The following is a 21,976-nucleotide window of genomic DNA, read 5'->3' as shown; positions in this document are numbered from 1 at the left end:
CAAGCAATGGCCATTGCCTCACCTTCTACTGGTGCGTATTGTCTTTCAGCTGAGCGTAAAAATTGTGAACCAGCCAGGGTTATCCTCTAACCACCTTTACAACAGTCTGGAGACAACTGTAAACAATTGCAATGTTTTTGAGACAGAAAGAAGCCGACCCCTGTCTTGGACCAATCGGGTCGTAGGCCGATATCCAGGTCTAATGTCCACTCGAACTTGGTCTTTGGACTGAGTAGGCGTTTGAATGGCTCCATAACGTTTGATAATTTATCGTAATGTGAGACCTGGTTCACCAACCCAAACCATGATCGTACATCGGTCAGTTTAGTCGGTATAGGAAACTGCAAAATAGCATCAATGAATCTTCGAGAAGATTTGATCGAGTACTTTGAGATTTGGAATCCTGCAAAATCAACGGTTTTTGACCAAACTGGAACTTTTTTTTATTTAGTATCACACTATTGTTGCGCAGAAGAGTCAAAAAGTCTATCATCCTCCACCAATGTTCAGTAAGATCATCATCCCACATTAAAGTATCGTCTACACACTTTGTCTTCCTTTCTACAGCTGTGATTATCTCATCAAATCTTCTGGAGTAAGCGTCTCCACTTGCGAGGAAGCCTTGTGGTGCGACCCTGTAACGGTACCTCCCCCAGGGCGTAATGAATGTAGTATAACGGCGATCTTCAGAGCGTATTGGAATAGAGTGGTAGCCATTCCATGCATCGTTGACTGGCTTCCAACTATTCGACGGCACCCTTTTAGCTCGTTGGAATGGTGGTTGAAAATGGTGGGTTTCCTTGAGGCAAAAGGCTTTCAGTGGCGACAAATCGACAGTTCTACGTGGTTCACCCATCAGCCTTGGATGTGATTACCATTCGACGGCACCACTGGGATGGTACCCCGATCGGTACCTTTTCAAGTACGCCCATGGCAACATCATTACCCAGCTGTTCCTTTACGGCGTCTTGCCAGTGAAGAGGAACAGGCGGCTGCCTCATCATCAATGTGTAGAGTGATTTCGGGACCTGGCATTCCAGGGAGTTCCTGATGGGGACATTGGTTGAGGTGGACACAGAGAAGTAGTTGATGAGCCATTCACGCATTTCGTTGTTGTTTGATGGAATGCACTCGAATGGAAGTTTGGCGTAGCGTGAAGGAGGTTGTGTCCTCTTCGGAAAATCGCAAGATGCAGGTTATTCATGTATGGCAGACTGATGAAGGGCACCACTGAGTTGTGGGAATGTTTGTGAAATCACATCAAGTTGAACAAGTACCTCCCGAGAAAGGTAAAATTTGTTGGATGATGGACTAATGTAAGTCATTACAGCCGCGGTGTGATTTTGACCTGTTCAGTTTGAGCCGGAAAGACGCAGAAAGATACCTCCTGATAATGGGATCTTCTCCTTATTTGCAGCGTATTACGAGTGTCTAACAGATAAAAGGTCCGCAGTGGCGAAACCAGCTTGAAGGAAATTACGAAGTCCCCTCAGGCAGGACTGTGCACCAGTGTCGGTAACAACAGAGATGGTGAATGAGTTGATGGATGGGGGTTTGCGATTCATATTCTCGTAATCCTGGTCATTGATGTGGACAGTCAGAGCACGGGTTGGGTGGTCAAATGACTTGGCATCCTCCCATCCGCTTTCTGTGTCGAACAGCAGGTGGTTCAAGGGTTTTATAGCGTCGATACTACCGATAGTGAGTGCTGGGTCCTTATCTGCCACTGCATTGACTTCTTTGTGCTGTTGTTTCTTTCTGATCTGCTCACTCCAACATGTTGGACAAAATTTTCTGTCAACCATCTTCTTTTGTCGTCCGCCCCAAATTAACTTTTCAATCTGGGTGGAGCAGACGATGGAAGGTCGTGTAGTGATGTCAGATGCACCAGTAGGGACTTTCGTTGACCGAACGTTCTTCCTGTAACCCGAAATAGAAGACATTGTTGAGCTTCTAGTCAGGGCGCTTCGAGCCAGCTCCTTTGCCTCAATGAACTGTACAGTTTGGTCGATGCTTTTTTGTTCGAGGTTATGCTGACCGAACACCTCCATTTTTACTTCCTCATTGGACAGCCCAGATATAAGAACGTCCTTAATGATTACATCTGTAAAGTCTACAGTCTGTGTGCAGGTTGTACTGGGGCAACCAATCAAATAAGCGCATGTAGCGACTTTGCCTTTAATCCTAGCGTGGAATGATCGGACACTTTCACCATTGGCTTGTCGAAGTGCAAGAAGATCAAACCTGCGAATCCTAATGACAACTGGAGTCACAGCAAGTTTTTTGACGGTATCCATAAGCACTTTCTCTGTGGAGTGCAGAATGTCATTGTTTTGACGTAATATATAATTGCCAAGCTCCTCATCTCAGTAGCCAAATAACTGTTGACATATCTCAATGCCAACAAGGGCTGTTCCCTGTTTAAACATATTCAATCTGGCAATGAATTCCAACTTTCCTCAGTGGACCCCTTTGTGATTGTTGGACGTTGAATCTTTGATGCCTGCTGTTTCGCAACTGCTGGTCGTGGAGCATTCACATGAACATTGTTGTGAACTGTCAACAAAGCAGCCGCAATGGCAGCGTCAACATCATCTGTAACATACCCACATCCAATTATTGGACATGCAATAGTAGGTGTTAACATACACAGTATAATAACCAAAACCACATAAACAAAGTGTCTTTCTTTATATATATTTTCCTAGTAAAGAATGTGGTTTTCTAAATAAACAAAAGAAAACAGTAACAATGATAATAAAGAATAGTAACGTAAACAGTCCATATTCTACAGGCTAGAGTTTGAAGTCGATTTGAAATCACAAATAGTAGAAACTTTGATATTTTTAAACGTTTGGTTTTTATGTCGCTGGAGCAAGCAGACTCCCTTTTTCAGCAAAAGCCACCTGAAAGCCTCAAATTCTTAAAGTAGCCATATTGTTTGACATTTTGTTGCATAATTAATGTATGCCCTGGCGCGTAACTAATGTATTCGTCTAAAATTCAAAATGCTACATAAAGCTGTTAGCTGACTAACAAACGGAAGACTTTGGTTTGTTGAACTCACTGTAATGTTATTATTTTTACATGACTATTGTTTCTCTTCATGTGTTTTACTGAGCATAAATAGCTAGCTTTAGTTTTAGCTAAATGTTCCTAGTTTAAATATATTTAACTGGGTGTACAGTAGCTGTTAGCTAGTTAATTTAGCCTCTCCAAAGTCCTGCCCCCATCTCATGGCTAGCTCTAACCTATGAATTATGTTGTTATTTGTTAGTTTCTGAGCAATTATGCAATTTCATTGATTAGGTCTTCAATCAATAAAATGTTTTAACTAAAAGAATAAAAGTATATACAAGGTTAAGTAAGTATAGCGTAAGTTATCACTTAACATCACCCTAGTCGTATACTGGAGGTTTAACAGTGTCTGTGCTATTTGTTAAACACATAGTCTTTATGCCACTGCGGGGGTTCCTCTCACGTACTGGATGAATTTTAGTTTGCAACTGGGGTTGCTCAATTCTTGTGGAACTCAAAATGTGCTAAAGGATCGTTTTAATGCACGAATTCTCGGATCCGGGTTAATCACTGACGGTAATTTTCTGCGCATGCGCGACTTACTGCAGTGAAAACAAACTCTCCTGGAGCAGTCATTTTAACCTAGCGAAGCTGGAGTGAACACATAGAAGTTTTTAAAATGCCAAATAGTTGTGCTGCTTTTTGGTTGTTCAAACCATAATTTAATGGAAAATAAACCTGGATTCTACAGATTTCTGAATAACAACCCAGAACGAAGAAAAAATTTTGGATAATAAACATTTAATTGAAATAACAAATCTGACAGAAGCTCTTCAAAAAGCAAAAATTACAGTTAATGATCTTGAGAGTAAATTCATATGCTATGAACATCTGAAAAAAAAGCCAGCAAAATTTAAATATTACACTGGAATAAACAAAGATCAATTTGACACTGTTTTTGACATGGTGAAAGATTCGTTGCCAAAAAAATTTCGATCGAAGATGCCTTTCAAAGATCAGTTGCTGATGACTCTTGCAAAGCTGCGTTTGAACCTACAATTTGGTGGATACAACAGATGAAATTTTACAAATCCTTTTGATTAGGGACTCTGATGGAGTTTCCAAGTTAGTGTGGAGAACATCATATACTTTTGATGCAGTAATTCTGCCAACACGTATCTCATGCCAAATAAAACTTTTCGATTGTTTCGTACTTGAGTTGTAAATGTAATCAACAACCTCTGCTGACAAAGTCATGTTATTATAAATATCTCTTGACATTTGTTGTAACTCGTCACCATCTTTATCAATGTTGTTACTGTTAAATAGCGTTCTCAATGACTTTGGTAACTTGGCTCTTCTAGGTGGTTCATATATTGGCACGAATGGTTTATAAAAATCAGAGAATGTATGCAAAACAATGGATTTTTTGTCCAATTTAGACAGTTTTGATAAAAACCTTGCCTTTTCTTCATCAGTTGGTGGAACATTACTACCAGGAAATTTATTACTGCTATGATTGTTTTTCTTAAAGTTCTCAACAGCCTTCTCTGAATAAAATTTAATGTCAGAAATCTTCTTCGGTGCAACTTTTTTGACAAAATCGACATTCCACTTACATGCTTCTTCAGTACATGCTTTCTTAGTGAATCCAGCACGAACAGCAGCCTCGATTTTAAATAACAAAGCCCCTATGTGACTACATGACTCACCAAGCCCAGCCATACATGTGCAGTGGGCAGAAAGAACATTAACATTTTTTATGTCCACAATGATCCAGGGTATGTGAGGATCCTCATTTACTCTTTGAGAAGGCATAACTTCTGCCTTCAGTAAAATATATGGCCATGTTTTGTCTTTCTTAAAGAAAAACACAGTTCTAACCCATCCACTAACAAATTGATTGTGGGCTTCCAAACTTTTTCGACTCTTCATAGCTTCTCTTGTAAAAACGCCAGGGGTGTTTACCAAGTAATCATAAACCTCAGGGTACTCCAAGTTTGGCCACTTCGAAGGATCGTTGATCCAAGCATCTGCTGGCAATTGGTATGGACAAGTATCCAAATTAACAATTTTTAGCTTATTAAAATATCTTGTTTTCGCTTCGACACTTATTTCTTCAATGTTGTAACTCATTGTGTCATAGACCTTCTCTTACAGTAAACTGCAGTGAAAAAAGCTTTCCACAGCTAGCGCAAAACGTTTGTTTTCACTGCAGTTACTCGCGCATGCGCGAAGATTGGCCAATCTTCAGCGGTGTGACGTCAGCCTGGATCCGAGAATCAGACCCTTAGCACCAGTGGTTGTGGGACCATGTTCAACTTTTGTAATGTGTGGCCAGTTACTGAATCGGTCGACAAGAACTAGGTACCAGTGTCCATGTAGTTTGAAGTAATCTGAGACAATGGCTTCGAACGGTGACGTTGAGATGGTTGGTTCGTTAGGAGGCAAATGGGGTTGGCTGGGTGCGATCTCCCAGCATGTGTTGCAGTTGGTTCTCTTTAGTTGGATGCTTTGTGAGATTCCGGGCCAGAAGACTGATTGTTTTGCTCTTTTATTCATTCCAGTCGCGCCTTGTTGGTCTGAGTGTAAGCTGGTGCACACTTCCGAACGAAGAGCTGGAGGAATTACTGTCCTTTTGACAAGCATTTTAAGGTCTTCGATGACGGATAAGTGATCTCGATATTGCCAATAGGGTTGCAATTGAGGTGGGAGTTGGGATACAATGTCATTAAAGCCGTTAATGATTGCATATCTGCATATAAGGGTCTTCTTTGGTTGCTGAACGCACCCTTTCCCATGTGATGGCGTGTATTTTGTCATGGTTGGATCTGACTGACGCAACAATTGTTTCCTCCATCGAGTTGAAAATTGAAAAGATACCTTCCTCCACGTCGTTATTTCTGATGGCAGGTTTCCAGATGTTGCGTCTGAAGCAGGAATCATCTTTCCAGGGATGTGGTAGATTTTAAATTTTCTCTGTTTTAAACTAAAGATTCTTGGGTTGGGTATCTCATCAAGTACCCTATCGGCTAGGTTGCCTGTGAGTGGTTGGTGGTTGGTTAATATAACTAGGTCGTCACAACCCATGGTGAAGAATTTTGTGTCTTCCAGCGTCCATGCAATTGCGAGTGTCTCTCCGTCAATGGTTGCATAGTTCTGCGAAGCTGGTTTGAGGAAACGCGAGCCAGCTAATGTCACCTTCCACCCGTCAGGACAGCATTTCGGTTTATCAGACTTGTATTTACAGTGTTTTTAAAACAACCAGTATCCTATGCCTGTTTTCTACCAATCTGAGCTGAGGCAGGTTTTCCTTTGTGGGTCAAAGAGTCGGACTCTTTCCTTGATAGAGTCTATGATGAGAATTTTAGATTGTTCGAATGCGGACTATAGTTTATCAGACCATTGGAATGGTGTCTTTGGGCTTAGCAGGGGCTTGAACGGTAACATGATCCTTGACAGCTGGTTGTAATGATGTGGTGTTGTTGAAAACTGTTTGATTGAATCTAGATATTTGTCTAGAGGGCGAACTTCGTTTTCAGTTATATGGAAGCCGGCAAATTTAAGTTCCTTTTGAGAAAATTGGAATTTAGACAGGTTAAGTACGATTCCCTTCTTTCCTGTTAACTCAAGATAGTCTATGATGCGCCACTAATGTTCCTCCAGATTGTTGTCTCATAATTTAGTGTTGTCCGCGCATTTTGTTTTTCTTGGAACGTCAGCAATGATCTCGTTGTAACAATGAGTGTATCCATCTCCGCTTGCGATGAATCCCTGAGGAGCAGCACAATAACGGTAACGACCAAACTCAGTGATGAAGGTGAAATAGTGTCTATCTTCGCTTTCTACTGGAACGGAATGATAGCCATTCCAAGCATCAGATACAGTGCGGTATGTACACGGTGGGATTGACAGAGCTTGGTGGAATGGTGAAAAGATGTGATGATACTCTCTGATACAGTGTTTATTTAATGACTGGAAATCAACAACCCGACGAGGACTTCCATCAGGTTTTCTTGTCAGATGGCTCGATGACACCAAGTGTTTGGTGTGTTTGGCTCGACTTTTTTAAATACTCCAAGTCGTATGTCTTCGTTCAACTGATTTTTTGCCTTCTCACGCCAATGGATTGGGATTCGAGCTGGAGTATGTACTGCTGATCGTTCTGCGTCAGGGTCCACATTCAGCTTGATGGGTGTACCAGACATTGTAGGGAGCTTCTGGTGGGTGCATTTGTTGAACGTTGAAGACGAATATTGACCGCGGAGCCATTCTCTCATTTTTGGAACATTCTCTACATTCCGGACGAAAGGTATTTTCTTTGGACGAGGGGGTGGGTGCTGCCTTGGTTCACATTTACATGGTTCTTTTGTTGATGCCGCCGATGTAGAGTTTGATTGATCTGGTGTGCCAACTGGTGTGCTAACTGGTGTAGTCAGTGTGCTGACTGATGTGGTTGGTGTTGGATAAAGACCACATGCAATATACTGAGAGAACAAATTCACGTTTTTGTTAAGAATTTTAAAATTGTAGTAATAACTGTATTTGGTGATAATGAAAAAAATTACTAATTGTTCCGACTAAAACTTTTTGTTTTTATATTGTATGAAATGCCTGATTTTTTCTATAATTTAATATGTTTCATAACCTTTTTGTGGAAGATTTATGGGCAATGACAATATAGAACATGCTAAAAATGAACTGATTTTTGTTGATTTGCTCCTCAAAAACCGACCTGTTTTACATTTTGAGTTAACTTTCGTGAGGACAGACCGTATACACACTGTGTTTTCCAAAAATAATATCTTTGTTGATTCAAATTTACTCCTTATTCTTTTTTGACATTTACTTTCAAATGGTTGGTAAAGGTCACTACAGATCATCATACTAAGGAAAAAAATTTTGTGTTCTTAACCTGTTAATTTTTATAATTTGTGTATATTTTTGGGGAACAGGATAGTATATAATTGAAGAAATGATTTTGCAGATATAAACTTGATGTTTTTTTGACACTTCTGATTGAAATTTTAAAGCTATTCAACGAAGTGAATATTTGAGATGTGTTATTTCTGACTTTATTGTTATTGTTGGTGTTGTACATGATTCTATACATTATTTTGATTAGTGTTTCAAGCTCTACACATAATGATCTTTGTTGATTCAAGTTTATTCTTTACTCATTGATTTTTTGACATTTAGGTTTAAAATTATAGGGCAGTACGGAATTAAAAGAGAAAATTTTTGTGTTCTTAACTGGTTGATTTTTAAATTTTGTGTGAATTTTTGTGGGAGAGGATGGTATGCAACCGAAATGACTGATTTTTCTAGATTTAAATTTGATGTTTTCTAAACTTCAGTATGGTTTTTTCATAGGGTTTTCAATATAATCACTTTTAAGATGTGCACATTTGAGATGCGTTTTTTCTGACATTGTTATTATCCGTGTTGTGACTTTTGGTGTTGTGACTGTCAGTGTTCTTACTGTCGGTTTTGTGAGTTTGGTGTTGTGAGTGTCGATGGTGTCAGTGTTGTTGTTGTAACTTTTTATCAGCTAGATTTTGCACCTTGCTAGCTGTTCTTTTTTATTTTGTGTGGATTTGTGTGGAGGATTTAATGCGATTTGATATCTGACATTTTGTGTGAGATTTTAACAACATTTTTTTTGTATATCCACTGCTGACGTCAGAAATACATCTAAAGCAACCTATTTTTCATTGGCCTTTTGCCTAAGTAGATTATTCCACGTGCCTTATCGACTATTATAATAATAGTGACTTTTGCAAAGTGGATAAAATCGCCTATAAGTTTGTTCTGTAAATCAGCAAACTTTGACGTTAGAGCAATATTGACGTCAAAGGAAAGGATATTTAGATTAGTGAAGCCATTGCATTGCACTTTTAAATTTAAGACTAAATAACTTGGAAACGGCTGGAAATAACTGACGTCATCTCCTGCGTGGGTAACTAGGGACTACCTAAGACCAATTTTGCTAAGTTTTTTGAACTTTGGTCACTAAATCCGTTTCGGAATGAACGGGTTATTGACGTCATAAAAAACCTTCAAACCCTAATATCTCTTCATCCGTTTGTCACAAGTGCACGATCCTATACATTTTCTTGATCAGCGTTTCAAGATCTATGAAGACAGCAGGCATACACATTTCTAAAAAAAAATTTTGTGTTTTGACATGTCTCTGCTGACGTCAGGAAAATTTAAATGACGGTTGTTTCTCTCTTTTATCCTGCCTAAATGGATTTTTCCACGGGCCTTATGGACTAATTGGTAATAAAAGCAGTTCCTGAAGAATATGTATTCGCTTATCATTTTTTGTGTTAATGTGTTAGGGTGTTAGGGTACCGTGTTAGGGTGCCAAAGTCTGCCACCAAAACTGGTGCTGCAAACTGCATTACTCTCGGGTGACATTTTGGGAGTCTTTATGTAGTTTGAAGGTTTAGCGTTAAAGACATCTGCCATGGTGTCTTATTCCAGCATTTCGATTTTTCTCACAATAACACTTCTGGTTCACATTTTTTTTCTCGTACCTCAGCTTAAACATCCAGTTAAAAAGGAAGCATGTGCCATTATCGAAGCAGTACACCATTGGAATCATTTTCTCACTGGTCGTCACTTTAAACTAACGACTGAGCAAGAAGTCGTATCATTTATGTTTGATAAACAAAATAAATGTAAAATTAAAAATGATATAATCAAATCCTGGAGAACAGAACTTTCTTGCTAAGGTTTTGATATTTTGTACCGAAAAGGATCCTGTAATATTCCCACCTATACATTTTGTAGGGTTTATCGTGCTAATGGTTAATACAGATCCATTGTTAAGATGACACCAGTCACTTTGTCATCATGCGTAACAAGGATGTATGCCTTTTTCAAGAATCGCAAGTTGCATTTTTCGGTGAAAGATGCTGCGAATTATAACCAAGAATATTCAATAACATGGCTAGCTCGTAATAGCTAGCTGTCAGCTAGGTTTGCTAGCTACAAGGTAAAAAAACTTCATTCATTCGCTGTGCCAATCTATTTAGCTAAGTAGCTACATGCTGATACAAAATATACAAGTTTTTTTATGAGAATGCTAAAATTCTAGCCGGACTGGAGACTATTTGTTCTAAACAATAGACTTGTTTTTAACCTAAAATCCAAACCTGCTATTCTTTTAAAAAAATCGATAGGGTATAACAATATTTATTTGCTAACTAAACTTAACGGAAAAAGAAATAAATAGAGCATATTCTCTTTCTTTTTTTGAATTTCTTCTTAAAGTTTTTATTAAATATGGCACAAAACCAGTAAACGGCACTTCGCAGGTCAAAACAAACAAAAAACATTTTGGAAAAACTAGTCCAGAATGCACCTTTTAATTTAGCATACACTTGGGTGATTTTATTGATTCAATGAGAGGTATTCTGTGCAATTCCACAACAGTCTTGATTGGCCTGTAATATTTTTACTTGTTAATTGTAACAGCAGGCTTAATTTTGTAAGGTCCTCGGACAATCCCATAGATGATTGCCCTTGGACAATGCTCCTTGCAAATCCCCCCCTTAAAAATTGCCCCCGGGCAATTCCCACTCCAGGGCGCAGCTATCCCATGGATAACTAAGCCCTGGATACTCACACTTAGGACAATTTCTCCTTGGTTAACTGTCTGTAACTCTGGACAATTCCCTACTGATAATTAGACACATTCTGCATAATAATTTGTAAGGAAAAACTTTGCAATTCACGCATATGTTTACACCGATTTTGACGAAGACTGTAGTTCAAATCTTCAAAATACAATGTTTTGAAAATCATTTCTTTATACGCAGGCTCTCCTCCAGCCCCTTTTATCTGTAGCACTAGGGCAGCAAAGAAGAAATAAAAGATCCTGGAATCGTGATTATCTTCTCTGTAGTGTTTAAGGCGGTTTCTTACCATATCGGTTGATGTCATTTTTAAGAAGAAATGTAAGGATACCCTAAACTCTTTATTTTAGGCTAACTAATTTCGATTGAATCGATGTTTCTAACAGATGAAACGGGAAAGCTTAAAAGTTTAAACAGTTATACTATTTCTAAAACTTACGCAACACCCTGGTAAAGTGAAGTCAATTTGAAATCTCCAGTATCTAAGACACAAAAAGCCGAAATAAACGTTCCCTAGTAAATATTCAACTTAGTCTGCTGTTTTTTGTGCATGCCAAATGAGATTCTCGCAAAAAAAAAAAAGACGAACAGAAATTTTATAGGCACGAGTCAGTGAATATCAGAGATTGTTTTTTATGTTAAACGGAAGCTTAGAGGAGCTGCTCGTCTTCCTCTAAGGTGAAACTACATAAACTCATTAAGTAAAGTATAATTAAGCTTAACTTTCTGCATTATAGTAACCGTGTGCTATCCATAGTCATAATACAATATAATACATCTATATCTCTTACGAACTAAATTACAACCACTAATTTACATTTGAAACGCTTCCGAAATCGTGGCTAAGCCGGATGCGAAAAACCCCTTTCTATGGGGAAACATATCCTTAGACCCCAGTGCTACAGCCACTAACCCTCCAAGGTTAAGGGTATCATTAAAAAATTACACTGTTATTAACAACAACATTATAAACTTCCCAAAATAAAACTGCTTATCTTATAGGTAATCAAACAGTTTTAACGTGTACGGTTCAAGAACTAATTGACATGTGAGCGCTTCCATGCCTTGTACGCCCTTAGACACTTAAAAAATCACGTGACCGGCCTTGGCCATACATACGAAATTAAATTCAATTATTTTCTAATTCCCTGCGCTCAACCGAAAATAACCTTAATTATTGCGGAGAGTAGCGGAGTGCGCGCTAGCGCACGGAGCGTAGCGAAGCCCATTTCCTCATTAAATAAGCCAAATATAAGTGAAAAGTAAGCATGGTGGAGAGTATATAGGATTTCTATACGATTTCGTCCCTATACATCAAATTTATAAAAAATTCTGCCATTTTATCAGTGTTGCCCAGTAATTTTATCTGGTCATTTGTTGGTAAATTTTCGTAAGTATCTGATTGAGCGAGACAACGTGTTTTTAGCACGGCGATGGAGTTTTTGTTGTTTTTTAAATATGGTACCAAGCGTAAATGGTGCCGTTTCCAGTTTAGGTTAAATCTGCCTACACTTTTTAGCCATGTGATACATAAATCACTTTTACTAACATCACATGACATTTTCTCGGACACATAGCGCCTCAATCTCAATCTAAGCCATATCGCAACTGACGGAAGGGCTTGTTATGTTCAAGAAAGCGAAGAAAGAAAGGGTATGTAATGAACCTTTTCTTATTCTCACTCACACCTAAGGCTAGCTAGCATAAAACTACTGACTGAGCTGGAATAATTATAGAACTTAAATAGCTAGCTAGAGCTACTTGAATTGAAGAGCTAGCTAGCTAATAGCATAAAAAAGATCAAACAATATCATAATGGCTAGTATATAAAACTAGCTAGCTACAAAGAAATAGATTTTCTGGCTATAGCTAGCTATAGCTCTACATATACTACACAGTGAGTGAGATAATACACTCAATCATAGTGCCGTGTTTAATTTTTAATCTTTATCAGAAACTTTTTCCATTAAATATTGCGGGGTTTTTTTGCTTAGAGATGTTAAAATCAGGTTATAAACTGTATTTTTATTTTTAAATGTTACAATTTTCCACAAAGTATGTAAAATTGTTTTAGCTGCGTAGGATAAGAAATGAAGTTAGGATAGTTTTTTAGAAATGGGTATTTTGCCGAAACGTATGTGCGAAACAGTATACCTGTACAAATCACTCAGCACTGTGTTAACAACAAGCTGTTACCTGTGTTTCTATTTAACAGAAGTTTAAGCTAATCTTTTGTTTGAAATGGTATTAAACCTATATGGATGTGCAACATACCTGTACTAAGCACTCACCCTGGATTGAAATTCACTTTTTAAGTTTTGCCAGAAACATTTTGAAAAAATTCGCTAGGATGGGCACAACATATAAACTGTATTTTTGCAAAAAAGTTATTATTTAAAAAATATATTACACCTGAGACATCTTACTGTTATGTGTGCTTCACATAATTTATCATATATACTGCATGTACTAATATATATATATATATATATATATATATATATATATATATATATATATATATATATATATATATATATATATATATATATATATATATATATATATATATATATATATATATATATATATATATATATATATATATATATATATATATATATATATATATATATATATATATATATATATATATATATATATATATATATATATATATATATATATATATATATATATATATATATATATATATATATATATATATATATATATATATATATATATATATATATATATATATATATATATATATATATATATATATATATATTCATGCCCTGTTGGTCTAATGGCTATGACACTCATGCAAATGAGAGATCCAGGTTCAAATCCTGGACAGGGCTAGGAAAAACATAATTATCTTGCACCTACAACAATCAGGTAAAGTATTGCCTTTTTCATGGACTTCTCTGATTATTTCTATATCTTGACTTTTTAATGTTGTTGTCATTGGAACCAAGTTAACTTTTAATCTCAGATTTATGAAAAAATGATAGTTTTAGAATTTGGATCTGTATGGATTTCAGCAAGTTCACAAATTCATCCTATTTCACACTTAAGATCTGCAAGTTGGTCAAACACTGCTTGGCTTGGCAGCAACTCCTCTTCACAGGATTCAATGGCTGCTATATTTTCACCAATACGTGTTATACAAGGTAAAAAGATATAAACATTATTACGCCCTGTTGGTCTAATGGCTATGACACTCTTGCAAACGAGAGATCCAGGTTCGAATCCTGGACAGGGCATGAAAAACAATTATCTTGCACCTACAACAACCAGGTTGTATTATATTGGCACATAATTCTGCTAAGATGATTCACTGTATATTGACCTTATATAAATGTAATACTTTACATTGAGTATATCTTTGAGTTGTAGGGGGAGAGAGTTTCTATTAACGTGCCTGCCCGTGCCTTGCCGTCCCCTTGCCATTGCCTACCCTTCCTATGCCTTTTCTGTTGCCTGCCTTCTATGGCCTTGCCTGTGCGTCCCATGCCTTGCCTACCCCTGCCTTGCTGATTCCTCTTCCTGTTTCCTTGCCTGCTTTGCCGTGCATTGCCGTGCCCTTTTCTTGCCATGCTTAATGCCTTTGCCTACCCTTCCCATGCCTTTTCTGGTGCCTGCCTACTATGCCCTTGCCTGTGCCTCCCCATGCCTTGCCTACCCCTGCCTTGCTGATTCCTCTTCCTCTTTCCTTGGCTGCCTTTGCCGTGCCTTTGCCGTGCTTAATGCCTTTGCCTTGGCAACCTCTCCGCAACACTTTCTATACTAGTTTTCTTATTTTTGCGGAGAGAAGCGGAGCCCATTTCCTCATTAAATAAGCCAAATATAAAAGAAAAAGTAAGCACGGTGGAGAGTATATAGGATTTCTATACGATTTCCGCGCCCCGTCCCCCTATACATCAAAAATATCAAAAATCCGTCGTTTTGGGGCCCAGTCTCCCAGCGATTTCATATGGTCATTTTTAAGCACATTTTTCTAGTGAGCGAGACAACATGTTTTTAGCACGGCGATGGAGTTTTTGTTGTTTTTTAAATATGGTACCAAGCGTAAATGGTGCCGTTTCCAGTTTAGGTTAAATCTGCCTACACTTTGTAGGTACGTGTAACATAAATCACTTTTACTAACATCACATGACATTTTCTCGGACACATAGCGCCTCAAACTCAATCTAAGCCATATCGCAACTGACGGAAGGGCTTGTTATGTTCAAGAAAGCGAAGAAAGAAAGGGTATGTAATGAACCCTTTCTTATTCTCACTCACACCTAAGGCTAGCTAGCATAAAACTACTGACTGAGCTGGAATAATAATAGAACTTAAATAGCTAGCTAGAGCTACTTGAATTGAAGAGCTAGCTAGCTAATAGCATTAAAAGAGATCAAACAATATCATAATGGCTAGTATAAAACTAGCTAGCTACAAATAAATAGATTTTCTGGCTATAGCTAGCTATAGCTCTACATATACTACACAGTGAGTGAGATAATACACTCAATCATAGTGCCGTGTTTAATTTTTAATCTTTAACAGAAACTTTTTCCATTAAATATTGTGGGGGTTTTTTGCTTAGAGAAGGTAAAAACAGGTTATAAACTGTATTTTTATTTTTAAATGTTACAAAATTTTCCACAAAGTATATAAAATTGTTTTAGCTGTGTAGGATAAGAACAGGTTGTTAACTGTCTGTTTGAACTGAAGTTAGGATAGTTTTTTAGAAATGGGTATTGTGCCGAAACGTATGTGCGAAACAGTATACCTGTACAAATCACTCAGCCCTGTGTTAACAACAAGCTGTTACCTGTGTTTCTATTTAACAGAAGTTTAAGCTAATCTTTTGTTTGAAATGGTATTTAACCTATATGGATGTGCAACATACCTGTACTAAGCACTCACCCTGGATTGAAATTCACTTTTTAAGTTTTGCCAGAAACATTTTGAAAAAATTCGCTAAGATGGGCACAACATATAAACTGTATTTTTGCAAAAAAGTTATTATTTAAAAAATATTAAACCTGAGACATCTTACTGTTATGTGTGCTTCACATAATTTATCATATATATACTGCATGTACTAAAGCGCTCCACATGAATGTGTGGCACAGTTTACAAAACGTATAAATCGCGCCAGGTGTTATAGTTACTTGTGACTAAACCAGACATAATCAACGCCAGGTCCCCCTGCCTAGTAAGAAAAAAGGCTATGTGAGCATATATAAGATACACATGTAAAGTTTTTCATATATATACATATATATATATATTCATGCCCTGTTGGTCTAATGGCTATGACACTCATGCAAATGAGAGATCCAGGTTCAAATCCTGGACAGGGCTAGGAAAAACATAATTATCTTGCACCTACAACAATCAGGTAAAAGTATTGCCTTTTTTGTGGACTTCTCTGATTATTTCTATATCTTGACTTTTTAATGTTGTTGTCATTGGAACCAAGTTAATCTCAGATTTATCAAAAAATGATATGTCGTTATGACCGATTGTTAAAATACTTGTAATGGCACACAATTCTGCTAACACGATTCACTGTGTATTGACTTGATATAAATTTGAGACTTTTTTTGAGATATTGAATTTGAAATATTTGCACCTCAATATTTTCTATACTCCTGGACTAATATGATACTTAACTTAGATATATTGAGTATACACAATCTTTGAGTTGTAAGGTGGAGATTTTCTATTAAAGTCATGCACCCATGCCTTGCCGTTCCATTGACTTGCCAGCACTGACCGTGCCTTTCTTTGCCTACCCTTCCTATCCCTTTTCTGGTGCCTGCCTACTATGTCCTTGCCTGTGCCTCCCATGCCTTGCCTACCCCTGCCTTCCTGATTCCTCTTCCTATTTCCTTGCCTGCCTTTGCCCTTTTCTTGCCGTGCTTAATGCCTTTGCCTTGGCAACCTCTCCGCAACACTTTCTATATTGATTGCGATAGGGAAAACTCAAGAACTTCAACTAGTAGTGTAGTTATGTACGAAAGAGTTAGGGTTAGGTGTTTTAAAGGCCTAGATTCCTTGTAACATATAGTAAATGCTCTACGTCGTCCTCCACATAACCATCTTTGGCTGTCTCCGAACGCCATCTACCATGTTGTTTAAAAAGACGGTCTGGGACTTCCACATTTGCCGCTGCTGTTGCTCCTCCAGCACATAGGCTGCGGAGTCCGAATCTTGTCCTATCCAATCCGATTGATGCCAGTGCATCGAGTGCATTTTCTCTTGTTGTTGTGTAGCTGATTGGGCGATTCATGTTTCTAAAACTTCCGAATTTGTTGTTTGATGTAACTGTGACCGCTCTAAACAGATAGGAATCAGGCTCAGTAGGTACATACTTCATATACCCAGTTAAATTATATACTAGGCAAATCCCAATTCCGCAAGCGCTGATGTAAGCCCAGTGTCCTTCTCTGTAGATATCTGTTTTGCTTTTCGCTATGAACAGTTTCATAAAGCTATTTTTGTAATTGACGTCACGTCTTTTCAGATTACTAATTTCCGAAAACCTAAGAAAGCCACAGAATCTCAAGAGAAAGATATTAAAAGTTCTAAGTTTGTAAAGGTTAACAGCTTCTCTTTTAAAAAGTCGTTTATGTAATGCGTGAAAATTTTCAACCGTAATTATGTCTTTCTTGCGAGTTTGATGTTGTAGTAGACGTTTAGCGACTTCGAGCATATTTTTTGGTAAAGTGTGGTCGCATGGGTTATTGTAGCCTGTCAAATTGTGAAAATACTGGATAGCGTAGAATGTGATTTCTGTAAATTGCAGTTTAAAAGCTCTTATTTTGCTTTTAAAATGCTTTGAACCTATGGCGGATTTTTTGCACTCTCCTTGAGTAACGCATTACTTGGGATTGTCAAAGATCCTGAAGTTTTTATTAAAATTTTTGGAAGTCGCCTGTTCAATCAGTTAAAAATGGCCAAAACGCTGCCGAAGGCTAGTATGGGGCCATCAGTGTGCCCGAAGTTTTACAGGTCTGCGTGTGTTTTAAAACCTTTGATATAGGGGCACTATTATTTTCCTTTTCTAAATTCTCCAAAAATCTTTCAATCATCGAATGTGGTTTTTGTTTGTACACGTGTTTATTTACGTGTCTCAGGTCAAGAATAGTCTCTTCTTATTTTTGGACGAATTAACGCTCAGTGGATTAACCATGTGTGGCTCAGTAGCCATCTCTTTTATTCTTCTGGTTTTAAGTAACTCGTTTAATTCCTGATTTACAAAATCTTCATTGTCCAGAGCCGAACAGTTGTTTTTGAAAGAAGGCTTTTTAGGGGTGGTGAAAAAGGGATTTTTTTATCTGTATTTTATAAGGTCTAAAATAGTTTTATTAGTGCCTATGTTCTCCCAGTAAGGTAGACGCCGCCTGAGATTGCTCTTCACGGTATGTGGAGGATTAGCTTGGCGCGAATAAGACCTATTGCATTCAAAAAAATTATATACAGTAGAAACAGTATCACACTTAACTTTTGCCTTTTCTTTAGGGTTGTTTGAGGTCAGGGCAGTCCTTTCGCCAATTTCCTTGTTCTCCGCATCCAAAACACAGAGATCGCTGTTGTGGCTATTGGTAACTTCGCTGGTATTGACTCGCGAATCTTGGTTGCTGTTGAGATAGCCCGAAGATGGGCCTCCCCGGAGGTGCAGATTGTGAGCCGAAGGGGATAAAATTTTGATGCTGCGAAGGGTGTGTGAATGAGGAAGACTGGTATGGGGGCCGACGTGGAACATGCTTGAAGGTTGACTTTCTCGTGGTCGTCTTTTCTTGTTCAAAGCCTGGTTTTCCGTCTTGTAATCGAACCATCTTTTACTAGTTGTTTTATTATTTCTAAACTTTAAATTAAATCGCTATTGAATTGATGTTGTATTATATTATCACTGAATTTAAATTCGGTTTTACTCATCTTATGCTGCTCCAGAAGACGTTTTTCCAATTTTTTCGATCCAGTGGTAAGCCTCTGTTCTAGATTTTCGTTCTGTTCTTGGAATTTACGGTCAAAGTAGTTTGTTAGATGTTGTAGTATGTCGGGTTCAGCGTTATTTGTTTCCATTGACGCTTCTTGTTGCTCAGTCATTTTGAGTGAATTGTGGACAAACAGTTTTAACATGTACGGTTCAAGAACTAATTGACATGTGAGCGCTTCCATGCCTTGTACGCCCTTTAAACACTTAAAAAACGACGTGATCGGTCTTGGCCATACATTCGAAATTAAATTCAATTAAACTATGGCTAGATCTTTTATTTTTCCTGCAAAGAACTTACGAATATATTTTATTACTGAAGCTCAAGAGGCCATGAATTTGCGTCTTTTGCATAAGATACGTTTAAATAAATGTCATTCTACGTTCTTTTCCGAAAAATATGTTTTTTTCCATAACACTGCCATTTGTGATTATATGCCCCTTTGCGATCGCATGTGCTTTAATTTAGGCCAATTATCACGAGTAAGAAAAGCTAAAAAGCAATTAGTTATTGAAAAAATACAATTGAAGAGTTAGAATAGTGGCCTGGCAAAGCTGTAAAATGGTGCAGTTGTTCTAAGAAAACGGAATCATAATTTATATATGCTAAATTTATGTAAACAACTTTTTCTTGTTTAGGCTAGTAGAGAAAATGCAGTCAAGAGAAGCGACAACCACCATGTGGGAAAAAAAGATGAAAGAACAATGATCTTCCTTGGGACATGCCCAAAGGGAGTCCATACGTAACACAATACTTTCAAGATATGGTTCAAGGAACTGTAAAAGGAAAACGTGTCTTGGTTCCTTTGTGCGGTGCAACAGTTGATATGTTTTGGCTTTATAAGCATAAAGTAGCAGTTGTTGGAGTTGAATTTTCCGAAGCAGCTTGTAATTACTTTTTCCAACGTTTATCTTTAGATTACACAGTTGACGCAAAAGATGGCTATACGATTTACACACACAACGAAATGCTCAAAATTTATCAGTGTGACTTCTTTTACACAGATGTTGATATGCTTGGAGGACTTTTCGATTATTGTGTGGATATTGGTGGTTTGGTATCAACAGCTGCTGAGGAGCGTCAACGTTATGTTGCACAAGTGACAAAGTTATTGGTGCCGCAAGGGCGAGTATTGTTAGAATGTTTTGAATATGATATGTCTCTCCGCAAGCAACCACCATATAGCATTCCAACTGAAACTTTAAAACAATACTTAAGTGATGTATATGAAATTGAGGAGCTTAGAAGAAACACAGAAGATGAATTGCCACAAAATTGCATAGCCCATGTTGGATACAATACTGTCCATGTTGTATATCAACTTATCAGAAAATCCGGGTGCGAATCAAAGAATGTAATATAATATTTTCGTGAATCGTGATGGTGGAATGTGGGATAAAACTATATGTACCTTCTTCACAACATTTAAAACAAGTGTGATCACATTAAAAAAGGATTAAAATTTTTATCTTTGTAAAACTGAGAAAGAATATATTAATGCTAAATATTTTATAATAAAAAAAAGGTTGCTGTTTCTATATAACAATACCTGTATTATGTCTGTTTGTCGAACAAAATCAGGTCGTGCTAACCGCGAACGAATTCTTGAAGTTGCAAATAACAAATATGATATATTTTTATAAAAATGCTGTGATTGCTCGTGCATAATAAACAAAAAGCTTTGATTTCGATAAACAACTCACGACCCTAACCAAGCTGACGAAGGAAGATGAAACGATCAGAGTTAGGGTTACAACACAGCCCTTTTGGATGTTGTAGTGTTTAGGTTTTCAGGTGTCTTTTGTTGACTTTTTGTCTTTTAAAAGCTACCAATTTTTGTATTATTTATTTTTCATATGTTTTTGCACATTTAGATATGTATATCATCACGTTGTCTAGGCATGTATAAGTATTAAGATTTTTCATCCTTACTTAGAGACAGTATTTATGCTGTTCTGTTAAGGCTTTTATTTACCTTAGTGTTCTCTATCCTAGCCAGCATTATTATTGTTTCTTTTTGTCTTATCCTTAGCAATCTGATCTGCAACTTATGTTCTGGCTAGCTAAGCTGTGGTACCTCCAGCTAAAAAGTGAATAACTCAGTTGTTTGTAGCCAAACACAGTTGGTTGTACTTCTTATGTCAAATGCAGTTTAGTAGCTACGACAATAAATTTTTGTAGCGTAACAAATCTTGTTTTTTTTTGGAAAAAGACATAAAAGGGCATACTGCTGTAACACGGATTTGTTACATGGCTTCCCTGTACATAGTGTTTGACCTGGTACCCCTCATAAATACTGTGAAGTTATTAGTCAAATTATTCAAACCTGTTTTTTTTCGGCTGCGAGAAAGTTACTTATTGAAAATAACATTATATCCGAAACGTTGTATCGCAACGAACGCCTTACTGGACTTTCTGTATACTTGTACCGAGAGGCTCAACCTGAATGTGCGGCACAGTTTAAATGCACTTAATCGTTCAACCTGCATGCTTTCAACGTCGGGAAGAACTCATCAATCTAAGCGCTCCACTGGATTTGTGACACACCGTATATCTGTACTTAAGCGCTTCTCTTGGATGTACGGTATGCTTTCCCAGAACTTAAGCGCTCAATCTCGCTTTCCCAGAACTTAAGCGCTTAATGGATAATATTTTGTTGCAGCCCCCTTTAAAACCGATTCATTTCACTGATTTTATAATTTTAATACGGTTCTAATGTTCAAAGCTATCCTTTGGGCAAATACATAGTTTGACTTGCGAAGGCACTATACTTTGTAAGAAAAACTACTTTAGAAAACAAGAAAGAAAAATTAAGCTAAAAAAATTGTAAAATGGCGTGATTTGTAGATGCCTATCCAGAGCTCGAAAGTAGTTGTTTGTTTTAGGCCATTGTCCACTATGGAAATGTATTCATTAACGTACACTGATATAGCTAATTAACAGAGCTAAAAGTTAATATGTCGTCAGTTAGTATGTCGCCAGTTAGTATGTCGTCAGTTAGTATGTCGTCAGTTAGTATGTCGCCAGTTAGTATGTCGTCACTTAGTATGTCGTCAGTTAGTATGTCGCCAGTTAGTATGTCGTCAGTTAGTATGTCGTCAGTTAGTATGTCGTCAGTTAGTATGTCGCCAGTTAGTATGTCGTCAGTTAGTATGTCGCCAGTTAGTATGTCGCCAGTTAGTATGTCGTCAGTTAGTATGTCGCAAGTTAGTATGTCGTCAGTTAGTATGTCGCCAGTTAGTATGTCGTCAGTTAGTATGTCGCCAGTTAGTATGTCGTCAGTTAGTATGTCGCCAGTTAGTATGTCGT

The 21,976-nt window shown here is 37.5% G+C and overlaps 1 protein-coding gene across 1 annotated transcript; it reads left to right on the top strand.

Annotated features, from left to right (window-relative positions):
- Nucleotides 1-19,372: 19,372 nt before the first annotated feature.
- LOC130614490 (thiopurine S-methyltransferase-like) lies at nucleotides 19,373-20,145 on the top strand. Its single transcript, XM_057435920.1, has one exon. It carries the CDS (start codon nucleotides 19,389-19,391, stop codon nucleotides 20,028-20,030), a length of 642 nt encoding a protein of 213 aa, XP_057291903.1. The 5' UTR covers nucleotides 19,373-19,388; the 3' UTR covers nucleotides 20,031-20,145.
- The last annotated feature ends 1,831 nt before the right edge of the window (nucleotides 20,146-21,976 follow it).

This window comes from Hydractinia symbiolongicarpus, chromosome 11, assembly GCF_029227915.1.
Source record: "Hydractinia symbiolongicarpus strain clone_291-10 chromosome 11, HSymV2.1, whole genome shotgun sequence".
In the NCBI taxonomy this organism is placed as follows: Eukaryota; Metazoa; Cnidaria; class Hydrozoa; order Anthoathecata; family Hydractiniidae; genus Hydractinia; species Hydractinia symbiolongicarpus.
This window is presented reverse-complemented; position numbering and strand designations above follow the sequence as displayed.